The sequence below is a fragment of the Doryrhamphus excisus genome, chromosome 20 (genome assembly GCF_030265055.1).
Source record: "Doryrhamphus excisus isolate RoL2022-K1 chromosome 20, RoL_Dexc_1.0, whole genome shotgun sequence".
NCBI lineage: Eukaryota > Metazoa > Chordata > Actinopteri > Syngnathiformes > Syngnathidae > Doryrhamphus > Doryrhamphus excisus.
Genome location: NC_080485.1, coordinates 1,227,260 through 1,241,694, shown reverse-complemented (window position 1 = coordinate 1,241,694; position 14,435 = coordinate 1,227,260). Strand labels below are relative to the sequence as shown.

At 44.1% G+C, this 14,435-nt stretch overlaps 3 protein-coding genes and 1 pseudogene across 3 annotated transcripts in view; 2 read left to right on the top strand and 2 right to left on the bottom strand.

The window, feature by feature from the left end:
* Positions 1-738: 738 nt before the first annotated feature.
* LOC131107816 (tRNA (uracil-5-)-methyltransferase homolog B-like) lies at positions 739-2,622 on the bottom strand (annotated as a pseudogene).
* Positions 2,623-2,643: 21 nt separating this feature from the next.
* Positions 2,644-7,388, top strand: LOC131107817 (dnaJ homolog subfamily B member 12-like). The gene is made up of 9 exons (XM_058058167.1): positions 2,644-2,865; positions 3,009-3,186; positions 3,739-3,884; positions 3,964-4,134; positions 5,050-5,129; positions 5,260-5,369; positions 5,449-5,621; positions 5,685-5,827; positions 6,835-7,388. Exons 1-8 carry the CDS (start codon positions 2,733-2,735, stop codon positions 5,804-5,806), a joined length of 1,113 nt encoding a protein of 370 aa, XP_057914150.1. The 5' UTR covers positions 2,644-2,732; the 3' UTR covers positions 5,807-5,827; positions 6,835-7,388.
* A 122-nt stretch (positions 7,389-7,510) lies between these two features.
* On the bottom strand, positions 7,511-8,771 carry LOC131108064 (DNA damage-inducible transcript 4 protein-like). Its single transcript, XM_058058814.1, has 2 exons — positions 8,202-8,771; positions 7,511-8,109 (listed from the first exon to the last, which is right to left on the bottom strand). The coding sequence occupies exons 1-2, from the start codon at positions 8,362-8,364 to the stop codon at positions 7,610-7,612; spliced, it is 663 nt and encodes a 220-aa protein (XP_057914797.1). The 5' UTR covers positions 8,365-8,771; the 3' UTR covers positions 7,511-7,609.
* A 4,420-nt stretch (positions 8,772-13,191) lies between these two features.
* The window catches only part of LOC131107779 (testican-2-like), a 32,141-nt gene continuing 30,897 nt past the window's right edge, over positions 13,192-14,435 (top strand). The window contains exon 1 of the mRNA XM_058058077.1: positions 13,192-13,339. Within this exon, the coding sequence (XP_057914060.1) occupies positions 13,235-13,339 (105 nt within the window). The 5' untranslated portion in view covers positions 13,192-13,234. The remainder of the gene's footprint in view (positions 13,340-14,435) is intronic.

Sequence of the window (14,435 nt, the reverse complement as noted above, 5' to 3'; positions counted from 1 at the left end):
AGCCTTAGAGGGCCAGCCTTACAGAGCCAGCTTAAAGGGCCAGCTTAAAGGGCCAGCTTAAAGGGCCAGCCTTAAAGGGCCAGCCTTAAAGGGCCAGTCTTAGATTCCCAGCCTTAGAGGGCCAGCCTTACAGGGCCAGCCTTAAAGGGACGAATTTAGAGGGCCAGCCTTAAAGGGCCAGCCTTAAAGGGCCAGCCTTAAAGGGCCAGCCTTAAAGGGCCAGCCTTAAAGGGCCAGTCTTAGATGGCCAGCCTTAGAGGGCCAGCCTTACAGGGCCAGCCTTAAAGGGACGACTTTAGAGGGCCAGCCTTAAAGGGCCAGCATTAAAGGGCCAGCCTTCGAGGGCCAGCCTTAGAGGGCCAGCATTAGAGGACCAGCTTTAGAGGGCCAGCCTTAAAGGGCCATCCTGAAAGGGCCAGCCTTAGACGGCCAGCCTTAGAGGGCCAGCATTACAGGGCCGACCTTAGAGGGCCAGCCTTAAACGGCCATCCTTAGAGGGCCAGCTTAAAGGGCCAGCCTTACAGGGCCAGCCTTAAAGCTGTAGCCTTAAAGGGCCAGCCTTAGAGGGCCAGCCTTACAGGGCCAGCCTTAAAGCTGTAGCCTTAAAGGGCCAGCCTTAGAGGGCCAGCCTTACAGGGCCAGCTTAAAGGGCCAGCTTAAAGGGCCAGCCTTAAAGGGCCAGCCTTAAAGGGCCAGTCTTAGATTGCCAGCCTTAGAGGGCCAGCCTTACAGGGCCAGCCTTAAAGGGACGAATTTAGAGGGCCAGCCTTAAAGGGCCAGCCTTAAAGGGCCAGCCTTAAAGGGCCAGTCTTAGATGGCCAGCCTTAGAGGGCCAGCCTTACAGGGCCAGCCTTAAAGGGACGACTTTAGAGGGCCAGCCTTAAAGGGCCAGCCTTAAAGGGCCAGCCTTCGAGGGCCAGCCTTAGAGGGCCAGCTTTAGAGGGCCAGTGTAACCCATGTCTTCCCACCAGCCTAATCATGAGCAGCCATATGACTTGGTCAGCTGACGGTAGGTCCCCTCCTGATTGGCTGTCTGTGCTGCAAGGAAGCAGTAAAGGGCCAGCAGGTGCAGGTCATCAGTTGGTTTACAGGACACGTAGACCAGACGGCGGACGGCGGCTTGGTTTCGCAAGGCCCTGATCACGCGGTGATGGAGGCCGGCGCGGGCAGGGTTCACCACCACCGTGAGACGCCCCCCTTCTTTACAGCTCAACTGGGACACGAGGCCGGGGAGGACGAGCTCTGCTTTCCCAGTTCACAGTTGCGGAGGTTATTGAGGGCGGCGTTGTGTCTGGCGTCTTCCACGGCCTGCTCGATGAGCTCCACGCCGATCAGTCGCTCCACTTTGGGGAACGCGGTGATGCCCATGGCACCTGTCCCACAGCACACGTCGAGGAGAGTTCCTCCTTTGTCCTCCGAAATGGGGACACATAGGTCTCTTACGGTGCTGTACAACACGTGAGCGGCGGCCTGGTTCACCTGGAAGAAGGCGTCGGGGGAGATGCGGAAGCGGAAGCCCAGCACCTGTCAGTCAAACAACAGCAGTGCATGAAAGCATGATAGAAAGTACCAGATGATCACATCCATGCATGACAACCCCCCATCCCCTAAAATGTTACCTCCTCATGAATGTGCGTCCAACCATACAGGAGCTGGTAAGGCGAGTCCTCATGCGTGCAGCGGGTCATGGCACTCTCTTGGAAGAAAAGCGAGTCCAGCTGACAAACCGATCCCTCACCTCTCGTGAAGAACTCCACCAACTCTGCTTTGTGGACCGCAACCTCGTCTTCTGTGAGCTCCTGCGGGTGGAAATACACAACAGCCATGGTGTGGCCCGCCGCGTTGGTCCTCACCGTGACCTCCCTCCAGTGACCCCCAGCGTGGAAGAGGAGGCAGGGCTCCAAGGGAGAGCGTCGGATGAACTCCTGGTAGCATCTCGCCACTTGCTTGTGCTTTTCTGGCATGTTGAGTAGATGGTCTCCGTTGACGCAGACGATATTCCCATCCCTGCCTCTTCCCGCGTAAAAACCAACCGTCTTTGGATTTCCATCCACGCCCTTGTTGACGGAGAAGGTGGACTTGTTGCGGTAGGCATCCCTAACTGGGGACGGCAGGATAGGCAAGACTGGGAAGCTGATCTCTCCGGGAGGACATTGGGAATGAAGATATCCAGATAGCTCTGCCAGGATCTTCTCCTGGTGTTTTTGCTTGAGTTCCAACTGCTCGTCATAACTTAGCTTCCAAAGAGGGGTGACCACAGAGGACAGCCTTTCCTCCCAGGAAACATTATCAACCAAGAGGGGCTTCTTGTGCCTTTTCTTTTTACGGTTTTTCACTGGTGGTGTTACCTGAACAGTAGGGGTAGTGCCTTGAGATGAAAAAGATGAAAAATGAGATGAAAAAGACAGCTTAGGCCACACAAAAATCCGCCTAACAAACACATATGACCTAAGGTAAGCCATTTTAGCTCAAAAAGCTAGCTTGGTCACAAAAATTGGAACATACCAGCGAAGTTAAAACTAATATTGATTATGTTATTGGTAAACTATCATATATATGGATTTCCGCCACACAAATATACATAAAACGTGTTCAAAATGTCAGCTAAGGTGACAAGCGGATGCCGGCATTGGGTCGCGCTATTTTGACTTCATAGTTTTAAATTGAGCTTTGTGTGACGTCATCACCAAGCGTCCAGAGTACGCGCAAGTAAATACTTCCGCCGTGTAGCAATGGACTCAAACAAGGACGAAGCAGAGCGTTGCATTAAAATAGCTCTAAACGCAGTCAGCAACAACCAACTAGACAAGGCCAGGAAGTTTCTAGAGAAAGCCGAGCGTTTGTTTCCGACGGAGCAGGCCAAAAGTAAGTCGGCGTATTTTTATTTTCACGCCAAAACGGTGGACGAAAGCTACCAGTTGCAGCGCTAGTAGCCGTTAGCATAATTTGATTGGCGCTAATTAGCATAGAGAGATAGGGGTTGACATCCGTCTCATTCTGTTTTACAGCCTTGCTGGAGAGGTTGTCGCAAAATGGAAAGCCTCCGGACGAGCATGGCGGAACTGTTAACGGAGAAGGACCCACCATGAGACACCGACACCACAGAGAAGAGGCAGAAACGTCCGCACAGGGCCACGCAGAATCAGCAAAACCTTACACCGCAGAACAGCTGGAGGCGGTCAGGAAGTCAGTGTGTTTGTTTTGCTCTCTGCATTTCATTATGCTGCCAGTTAAACAACGTTTGCATGATCACGGCGTTTGTTTGGATGTGCACAATCTCATGAGATCTTGTGCAAATCCACAGATATTAATCCTGACTTTTATTGAGTATTACACCTGTTTGCACAAATTAGAAAAATATACTTTAATGAGGTTATCTGGTATGTTTGTCATGGGACCAAAGACTGCATAGTAAAATAATAAAACAGCACTTAGTAGTACAGTAATCCCCCGTTTATCACAATAATTTTTAGACCCGACTGACAAGTTTTGGATTTCTTATTTATAAATGGAATATTTATATAATAGAAAACCTGTTTACGATCTAAATACAGTTTTTAACACTATTACAGCCCTCCATACATGAAGCAACACCCTTATAGTTACCTGTACACTCTTATTACCCACTATAATTAGCATTTTTTTTACAACGCATGTCCTGAGAATGTACTCAATAGACCAGGCAACAAGAACAGAGAGAACGGTTTCTTAAGAGTCCATGTTCGGTCTTCCCTGCAGGATTAAAGGCTGCAAAGATTACTACCAAATCCTCGGCGTAGAAAAGACAGCATCTGACGATGATCTCAAAAAAGCCTACAGGAAGTTGGCGCTGAAGTTCCACCCTGATAAAAACCATGCGCCTGGCGCCACGGAGGCATTTAAAGGTAAAAAGAAGAAACGATCCAGCTCCGTGACATGAAAGCACGTAGAGTTCGCTTCACATGTGATGTTGATTCGTTTCAGCCATCGGAAACGCGTACGCCGTGCTGAGCAATGCTGACAAGCGGCGGCAGTACGACCAATATGGGGAGGAGAGGTCGCACCCGAGCAGACACAGGCAGCACCGCGACTTTGAAGCGGATATTTCACCAGAGGACCTTTTCAACATGTTCTTTGGTGGAGGATTCCCATCAAGTCAGTACACAATCCCGTCTTGATCAATAAGCACACACTCATCATTTTCTCAAGGGACGATATTACACAGCAGGTGTGGTCAATGTGTGGCCAGTGGCTGTTATTTGATTATTATTATTATTATTATTTATTTATTATTTAATAGCATATAAATTAATATGAAAAAACATCACTAGCATGAATGAAAAAATCAGCAGTAATTTTACAAAAATAAAGTGTAAAGTTGTACATTAATGAGAAAAACAAATTTTACCAGAATAATATCTTAGTATTATTTTAGTAGCATAAAGTTGAAATATTAAAGAAAAAGTTGTTGTTTTTTTAAGTTGTAAATTTAGGACATTTTTTATTGTGGAAAAAAGTTATAATTTTACAAGAATAAAGTCAAAATATTCTGAGAATAAAGTCAGAAATTACTATAAGAAAGTTAGCGCATTAAAAAAAAAACTGTTTATGACTTTCTAAATGTGGCTTTTAACATTATTAGAGCCCTGTGGACGTGAAATACACTCCTAATATTGGTTACATCACATTATGCGGGCTACGAGATCGCTGCAGGGACATAAGAGACGGTCGCCGCTAGCATGGCAAGCTAGCGAGCTAACTATTTAGCCTCTCCAATTTTACTTAAGGAAACGTTTCATACAGAGTGAAGAAAAAGGAGCAAAAAAATGTACCACTTCCACATGAAATGAGAACCTCTTTTTCACCCGATCTCAGTCATTGTGAAAGGTAATGTAATCTAACGACATGTCATAACATTACTGATGCCTAGTGACCACGGTACTGCATGAAATATGTATAACGATACATAATGAGGAAGCAATATTCCAACTGCGATGTAGCGAGCGAGGACTGTTGGGATGTTGGGATTCGTGTAAAGCGCTTGCATTTAATTCACTATTTCTTTTCCAGGTAACGTACATGTTTACAGAAATGGAAGAATGCACTTCGCACACCATAATAGGCAAGAAAGACGAGAGCAGCAGAGAGACGTAAGTCATAATTGATGTATCTTTGGAGCGAGCTGCATATATTGCAGTATATATTGCAGTATATATTGCAGTATTTCCTGTAGTTGAACATTAATGTAATGGTTTAATGCTGTTTTCCTTCTGTGAACAGGGAGGTCTCGCTCTGTTTGTCCAGCTGATGCCCATCCTTATTCTCATCCTGGTGTCTGCTCTCAGCCAGCTGATGGTCACGCAGCCTCCCTACAGCCTTAGCTACCGCCCGTGAGTGCGAGGCCTTTTGCCTTTTTTTTTTTTTTAAATCCACCAGGTCGCCGTTCTCACGTGTCGTCTTCTCCGCCAGGTCGGCTGGGTACATTCACAAAAGGCATACGTCCCACCTGAAGGTGCCTTTCTATGTGAGCGAGCGCTTCAGTGAAGAATTCACCGGAACGAACCTGAAGAACCTGGAGAGGACGGTAGAGGAGGACTACATCTCCAACCTCAGGAACAACTGTTGGAAGGAGAAGCAGCAGAGTGAGTGTCGTGTTGATGCGTCTGAAAGGCGGCTTTGCACCTTACGCTTTTCTTTCATTTCAGAGGAAGGCCTCATGTACCGCGCTCGCTATTTCGGCGACTCCGAGCTGTACCAAAGGGCGCAGAAGATGGGAACTCCCAGTTGCAACCGGCTATCTGAGATTCAGGTCATACTGGATGGATAGAGGACAGACAGACGTAGATGGGTAAGGTTTTTTTTAAGTCCCCGATAGCATTTAGCACGTTGTATTTGCGTGTTACTGGTTAATAGCCAACAGGAGGAGTTGGACTACAGCTTCTATTGCTCACTAGCATCATGTGACTAGTAGAACTTTGACCAGTGAAATAAAAGCAACTTCCTTGACGCTAATGTTAGTCTGCGCATTGCGCAACAACACTTCTGCCTGCCTTTGAGATGCATCACAAACACTTCCAGCGTGCATTTTGGGATTTCCAAACATTTTTCCCATAGGAAATAATGGGAATCCAAACAATCTGTTCCAGTTTTAAACTATAGATATCATAAAAACCCTTTTATTTCCTGTAAAGTAGTAGAATTTGTACATTCTAAACTGTCCTACAAGTGTAAAAATCTAGCTTCTCTTTTGATAGCATGACAATAAAAACATTCTTCACGCCTCATTTGAATATCCAGACTTTTCGTACAAGTGACGGGACACACTCGTGCATATTTTTCCCTCGTCAGCCTTTTGTCAAGGCAATCCACAGTCCTTACATGAGACGTGAACATGCGTCTTTCTCTTTTCTATGCGTTCTAAAGTTATAAGAACAGCTAAAAAGAGACACCTAAGAATGCACGTAATGGGATGCACCTTCTGAAGAAACCTCCATACTAACCAAGTTATTAACATTCTTACGCTCAAGAACTACTTTACCACACACTCGCTCACAGTGCGTCACGCCGCTAGCGAAGGGGTAAAGCTACGTAGTGGAGCTGCACCGCCGCTGCTGTCTTTTTGCTAGGTGTAGCGTTCTTGACATTGTGCTTTGAATTTGCAATTGTATGACTTCAGGGGTGTTCAACTGTAGAGGTTCCACTTGTACGGGAAAAAGAGTATCAAGATCTTGCGTGTGACTTCAAACAAACACACGAAAATAAGTTTGTTTGTATTTCTGAGCATGTTTGTTAGCCTCCCACTTAATGCAAAAAAAAAAAAAAGCCTGTAGCTCATCTTCCTTCCTTCTCTTCCAGGTTCTTTGGTACTTGAATCATTTTTGGAGGACTCGGTCTGGAGCCCAGCCACCACTCGGAGTGTATTTGTGCCGCAAACCAAGAGAAGAAAAAGACGCCTTCCGCACCGCCGTGGGCGGCACACCTCATCAGGGAAGCCACTCTCAGCTTCCCCGTCGTCCCGTCGATTGACCTCCCGTACACGCAGACCACAAAAACGTTTTTCTTCCCTCTCTTCAGGACGGCCACGTGGTCCGTTTGGTGGTCTGGTGAATGAAGCTGCTAAGATTTAGCTTTTCTCTCTCCCTTTCTTTGGTTTGTTTTGAGAAACCTCTCGGCCTTCTCGTATGTCTTGAGCCACTCACGAAGAAAGTATGTTGTTTTTTTTTTATAGTTCTCTCTAGTGTAAATATCGATTAGACTTTTTAACAGTGCAGAATATCATTTATTCTGAAAATGATGTTATGAAGTGAATTTGCTGAGCAGCCCGTCGGATCAAGATCAATGAAAGTGATTGCACAAGTAAACCTTATTTATTAAATTAACAAGCTCAAAGAAGTTGTAGAATGCTTTTCTTTTCCAATAAATTTGGTCAAAATGATGGGGAATGTATTTCATGCCGGAGACCACACATGTTATGTATAGAAAATATAATTTATTTCTGGTAAAAAAAAAAACATAACTTTACATCTTTTGTTTAAAAAAAAAAAAAAAAGTCCCCCACAGGTGATGAGCTGCCTTGCGTACCAGCTAAGGATGGTGCGCTTAGTGCCATTTTGAAAGTCCTCAGCGGTGATCAGCAGCATTCTTCAACCAGCAGCTCCCCTGAACAATACAACTTCCTCTTCATGGCCCTGAAACCGGAGCTCAGTCTCACAGACCGCCTGGCAGGCAACTGGCACGTCTTCTCCGATTTAAAGAGCCTCTGCACCTTCGGCCACAATCCCCCAGACTCCACCCTCAGCACCAGCGTGACGTGGAAAGTGGGCACCAAACTCGCGTCCACTGCGATTTGATCCACGGGACACGGCTCACCCGGGACTCCCTTGTCCACGCAGAGGTCTATGAGCGCTCCCCTCAGGCCGCAGGGCTCGCTGCCCGCCAGGTGGACCAGTTCTTGACCCATGTGGTGCAGCAAAGAGTCTGGGATGATGATTGTGCCGCAGCCCAGGACGTGGGACGCCTGGTGGAGGGATTGTGCAATGGTGGCTACGACGTCTGCAGCCAGGGTCTCCTCCAGGGGGTAACAGAGGAAGCTGCTCTCAGACTCTGACAGGGACATGTCTGCTACAGAACCTTTATTTAAAAAACAAACAAAAAAGTGTTACAAAAAGGCAACAATCACAAAGATGCACAAACAAAACAATAACAATGCATCTACTACTCACCAGTTTCACTGTTGCACTGCTGTGTGGAAAGCTTCTGGTTGGAACCCTTCACCTCGGCCAGCCTGTGCAGCAGCCTGCCCCAGGACAGCCGCTTGGAGCCCTCGTCCTCCGCCGGGGAAGGAGGGAAGCTCCCATCCAAAGAGTGATCGCAAGAGAACGACATTTTTGCGTGTCGAGTAATAAAGTGCAAAAAAAAAAAAGTGGTACCCTCAAACTGTTAGGTCCTCTCTGCAACTATCGACCCCCCCTGAGCAGGACCCAGCTGGAAAACACAAGCAGCAACAATGGAACAAAGCGTTAAATAGGCAAGCCACAAAGCTCCGCCCATTGGATTTCTCCGCCAATCAGCAAACACCTCACGTCCTCAGCGTCCGATCTGCCTGGTAACGTTTCAACTGTCCGGAGGGGGCAAAGACCCCCGACAACAAAAGTTGACATTCTCGGAACGGGACTTTTTAACAACACCATAAAACACTTAATAAGAAGAAAGCAGCATATAATGCCCACAAAGAGGACATTTTACGGAGAAAGTTGCGTTCTGAAAAAGTTATGAAGACGAAAAGAAGAAAAGTGGTGAGACTGTGGAGGAATGGCATCAAAATCAAACGCACCCTCACGTTTTGCACGTAGCCTGCGTATTCGCATTTTGCAACCGAATGGAAGAAGGAATGATGAATGATGAGTGTTGACAGCCGGAATAGTATTACTAGATACAAAGTATCTCGATACAAAGTATTACTTTGTATCGAGATATAAGAACACATACCCTGCAATTGTGTTATACACGTTTCTTCATGTGTATTTTCATATGTGAGACATCCAGTAAAAACTTTATATAGTAACTTCATTAAATACATCCTGACTAATTTATACTGAAGTTATACTGAAGTTGAAAGTATTCAATTGTACTACAGAGTATTAGGGCCACATTGGAAAACATCCCAGCGAACATGTTAGGACAAGTTCAGCTCAAAAAGCCAGCCCATATTTTCAAGTGGGTATCTTTTTATTGAGAAATATATTTTAAGGGGGTACCAAAATACCATTTTCTGTCTCGTAAATGTATTATTTTTCTTCTGGTCTATTTGCGACTTTATTCTTGTATATTTATGACTTTTTATCTTATAAATGTACACGCTTTTTCCTTGTGAATTTACAACTTTTTTATTTACAACTTTATTGTACATTTTGTATATGTAAATGTACGACTTTTTGTCAAATAAATGTCCAGCTTTTTGTCTCGTACATTTACAACTTTTTTTTCCTCATGTACAACGGTTTTGTCTTGTCAATTTTCCACATTTATAAGTAAATGTTCATTAGTCATACCAATTAAGTATATTTTAGCAACTTAATTTTTAAAAGCAATAAACTTGCAGTTTATTTTATTTTATTTTATTTTATTTTATTTTATTTTATTTTATTTTATTTTATTTTATTTTATTTTATTTTATTTTATTTTAGTTTAGTTTAGTTTAGTTTAGTTTAGTTTATTTTTGTTTATTTTAGTTTATTTCAGTTTATTTTTGTTGAATGAATGGTTTTATTTTATTTTATTTTATTTTATTTTATTTTATTTTATTTTATTTTAGTTTAGTTTAGTTTAGTTTAGTTTAGTTTAGTTTAGTTTAGTTTAGTTTAGTTTAGTTTAGTTTAGTTTAGTTTAGTTTAGTTTATTTTGTTTTAGTTGAGTTTAGTTTAGTTTAGTCAACTTCCATTAGGTGGCGACAAAGCACCGCAAAGAAGCACCTGCTACCTTTTGTCCCTGAGCTCTTCTTTGTTGCGTCACCTGCAGGAACAAAACAATAGAACCACCATCATTGACCTGAATTCTAAGTCATGGAGAATATTTGAAGTATTCCCAAGGCTGCCTTTGTTCGAACAGTTTCTGTAAGTAATCCTGCTTTAATATGCCAGCTTGGAAACACCTATTCAAATAAAACCATCTCTAAATGTTTGTACCGTCTTCTTTGTTTCACTGCTGCAGCATCTTATATGCAAAACATGGTGTCTGAAAGCACCCCCCCCCCATCCCCCCACCTCCCATTTGGTAGTAAATGTATTATATATGAAGCGGCTGGCCTGAAGCGGAGCAACTTAGTCAGTTTGAATGTAAAACACACATTTTGTCATGCTCTACTTCCTGGTTTCCATTCCACTTTCAACAGCAACATTGCAGCAATAACGTCAGAATAAAGTCAGGGTTACGAGAGTCCCAGTTTGAGGTTGCTGTGCCGTCGCCATAGCAACCGCATGCTGTTGGAAGCGGCATCGCTGGATGTCTTTGTTTGCTCCCTGCTGGATGTTCAAATGAATGAACATAAATCAAACCGATGCATTCATACATAAATATTCTAATAAACACTGTGTAATACCATAAAACTAAGGTCGAGTACTACTACTCTACATCATGGCTGTGGTACTTGAGGCAAGTGGTGGTCAGACCAGATACTGATACTGTTTTTGTTATTGTGGCCAGCATATTTGTGCAATAATTATGCCGTATAATCAATATCTCGATATGCCTGGTACCAACATCACCGCACCAATCCACCTCTCAGTCACTCGTGGACCCTGAGGCACTCGAACACCTCCGCTTGGAAAGGCCACTCCACCCAGGAGAGGATCATGGACTCTGATTTGGAGGTGGTGATTCTCATCCTGGCTGCTTCACACTCTGATGCAACCTGCAACCAAAACCTGAAGATCATGTCTCGATTCAGCCAGCAGGAGCTTAACATAAAAAAATCAGGGACCCAGTCACCACCAGATCCCCTCTGTGCTCTTTGAATTGCGAGCTAAAAGACGGCTAACTGGAGCACTTGTGTCACCATTGTGCTTAGACATGTAAGTGGTCGGGGGCAAGGGGGCAAGGGGACAAGGGGGCAAGCATGGGTGCTCCATACAAACCCAATAAAGTGTGCATGTTGCAAGACCACGTTAAGAAAATCTGCATTGCCTGCAACCAAAACCTGAAGATCATGTCTCGATTCAGCCAGCAGGAGCTTAACATAAAAAAATCAGGGACCCAGTCACCACCAGATCCCCTCTGTGCTCTTTGAATTGCGAGCTAAAAGACGGCTAACTGGAGCACTTGTGTCACCTTTGTGCTTAGACATGTAAGTGGTCGGGGGCAAGGGGGCAAGGGGACAAGGGGGCAAGCATGGGTGCTCCATACAAACCCAATAAAGTGTGCATGTTGCAAGACCACGTTAAGAAAATCTGCATTGCCTGCAACCAAAACCTGAAGATCATGTCTCGATTCAGCCAGCAGGAGCTTAACATAAAAAAATCAGGGACCCAGTCACCACCAGATCCCCTCTGTGCTCTTTGAATTGCGAGCTAAAAGACGGCTAACTGGAGCACTTGTGTCACCTTTGTGCTTAGACATGTAAGTGGTCGGGGGCAAGGGGGCAAGGGGGCAAGGGGGTAAGGGGGCAAGGGGGCAAGGGGGCAAGGGGGCAAGCATGAAAAAATCTGCATTGCCTGCACAGATCCTTAGGTTCTGGATGCCGCCCCCCCCACTACAGTGTTTGATTCCATCAAAGAGAGGACACAAAGTGTTGTGTCACCTCCTCAGCGTCCAATCATTCATCAGTCACCACTCCCGCCGCGTGTCAGCGGCATCGTGTTCACATGCGTGTCCGTGCGGCTTTGTGTCACCGCCGCCGAGCCGCAACTGCGACACTCGTGATTTATTGCTGGAGGAAGCAGAAACGGACCTGCTGGCTTTCTCTCACCCTGCTTTCTGCTGACATGTGCACTTTTTATTTTTATCAGGCTGTGAAGTCTGTCATGTGACCTAATTGACCAATTTCTTTATTATTTGCGCTCATTCTCATTCCCATTCCCGATGAGTCCTGTACATTCCACTCGGTCGTGTCCAGGAATGACAATTATTGTGGGTATTGATCGCTTGTCATCGCTCATTGGTGAACGATGGCACCCGAGCAGTCGATAGCGACTCCATGAAGTGAAACCGCAAGACTCCCAACAGAAAAACGGGATCCGGATCGTCATTATTTATAAGTCGTCTCTCCGGGACTTGTCCTGGAGTGAAGCCATTGCTCATTTTAGTGCCGTACTATGAATTATTTACCTCCTCTGTCAGGATTATTGCTTTTGGTGCGCGGATTCAAGCATTTGGCGCCATGGAAACAAGAACATGCAGGACAAAAGGCTGTTTGGATCGTTTCTTTATCGCAGATTATTGGCATTTTATGTATTAAAATATGGACAAGCACAGGCGATGTTTTTTAGCATTAGCTTTAAGCATCTATATGAAATAAATTAGCATCCTATGACTTTGTGTAGCGTTAGGAATGGAATATTTGCCATTTTGTTTTAGACAAAGTACGCCATCATACTTATTTACCAAAGAAACATTACTTTAAAAAAGTAATTAGTTATAGTTACTCAGTAACTATAGCAACTGAGTTACTAAATGAGTTACTCCACTACAAAAGTAACTAGTTACCAGTAAAAGTAACTCGCTACGCTGCAGATTAGCTATGAAGTCGGTGATGTATTTTCAAGTAAAAGTAATTAGTTAGATTAGACTGTAAAAGAAATTTGTTAGATTAACCGTTAAATATTTTATTATTATTATTATTTTAAATGCTTTTATACCCTTTACTGTTGTTTCTAGATATTTGTATCTCTGAGGCGTGATTAGCCGTCCCAACCGGAGATCAGTTGGACTTGGCTAAACTTGTGTTAGCCGCTAATCACGCTACTCTTATGCTAGTGTTGGTACTCGTTGGTTACTAATTTGGTTCCTTTAGCTTTGTTAATTTGTCAATGACACCTAATGATGATACCTAACCATGTACTTAGCTTTAGCTAGCTTTCAACATGTAGCTATCTTTCAAGCTAGCTTTAGGGAGCTACAGTGGTTGAGTTCATTGCTTCCAGACTAAGCTAGTTAGCTAACAAGCTGATAAGCTAACCGGTTATTTCATCAAAACCGGTCCCGCCAGGGTGGAGCCACCTCCACACACCTGAGAGCGATCCCAATCAGGTCTCCTGAAGCCATGCTGGGTGCTTCATCGTTGTCAGATGTTTCATGGATGCTCCTCGTTCAACCAGGACTTTGTGTGTGTGTTGCTTCTCGCCGGTCGCTCTCTCCTAGCATCCTGGTAAGTTATTGTTTCTCTATTAGCACCTTTAGCTGCCTTTCTTCCATGTTTTTTTACTGGTAAATCTCACCTTCCTGGCTTTTTCCCAGCAGCTCCTTTTGTGTTGCTTTGTCTGCCGTGTTTGGTTTCTACTTTGGTTTGGTGTTGTTTCTTCTTTCCTAGGCCTTTGTTCTCCATCTTGCTTTGTGCCTTCTCTACTGGCTGTACGCCAATCCTAACAAAGTAGGTTTTAAACCTTCTGTTTAACTGGAGGCTGAGGCCCAGCACTGAACTTTGGGGGGGACGGGGGTGGGTGGGTACAGGGTGTCGATCTGCCAGGCATATCCAGACTTCAGGAAAGGAGTCGGTGGGATTTTCTTTTTTCTTACCCGGCAACCCCCAAGAGGATGCCGCCCTGGCAATTGCCCATACGGCCCCATAGCTATAGAACCCCCGCTGCACAATATCCAAGCTAAATTTGGGCAAGTCGTATGTTGGAAATGATGACCGAGGTTTGACTGTATCATGTGCTGAGCCGATGTTGTACTACAGTCCTGCTCACTATGTTCTGAGGACAGGGGGCAGGACATGAATGAATGTAGTAGACATTAAGAAAAAATCCAAAAAACAAATAAGGAAGAAGAACCGGGATATAACTTTCCCACTTTTGGACAGATTTAGTAGAGATACTCAATAGTTTTAGGCCACCATTAAATGTACACAAGTACACACAATCTATACTGCAAAACTGCTGCTCAAGCTCTGCAACCATTCTGTCCAGTGGACAGTGATCAATGATCAATTATTATTATTACTATCATCATTATTCTTCTTATGATTACTACTACTACTAGTAGTAGTACTAATAGGCTAGTATTGGCCTGCTTATTGGCTTGCTTATTAGCCTGCTTTTGCCCTATTATATAAAATTTGTCATATTTTTTTCAAAAAAAAATCAATTAACAAATCAATTAAAAATATCAAATTAATAATTAATATTAAATTATTATTAATAATAATTGAATATTTAAAATGTATAATTATAAAATATTCTTGTAAAAAATCAATTAAAAATATAATCATTAATATTAAATTGTTATTATTAATAATACTTTAA

Coding starts and splice junctions, on each gene's coding strand:
- LOC131107817 (XM_058058167.1), top strand. CDS start 2,733: ATGGACTCAAACAAGGACGAAGCAGAGCGTTGCATTAAAATAGCTCTA. Junction 2,866..3,008: donor TCCGACGGAGCAGGCCAAAA/GTAAGTCGGCGT, acceptor TCTGTTTTACAG/CCTTGCTGGAGAGGTTGTCG. Junction 3,187..3,738: donor CAGCTGGAGGCGGTCAGGAA/GTCAGTGTGTTT, acceptor TCTTCCCTGCAG/GATTAAAGGCTGCAAAGATT.
- LOC131108064 (XM_058058814.1), bottom strand. CDS start 8,364: ATGTCGTTCTCTTGCGATCACTCTTTGGATGGGAGCTTCCCTCCTTCC. Junction 8,110..8,201: donor GCAGTGCAACAGTGAAACTG/GTGAGTAGTAGA, acceptor TTTTAAATAAAG/GTTCTGTAGCAGACATGTCC.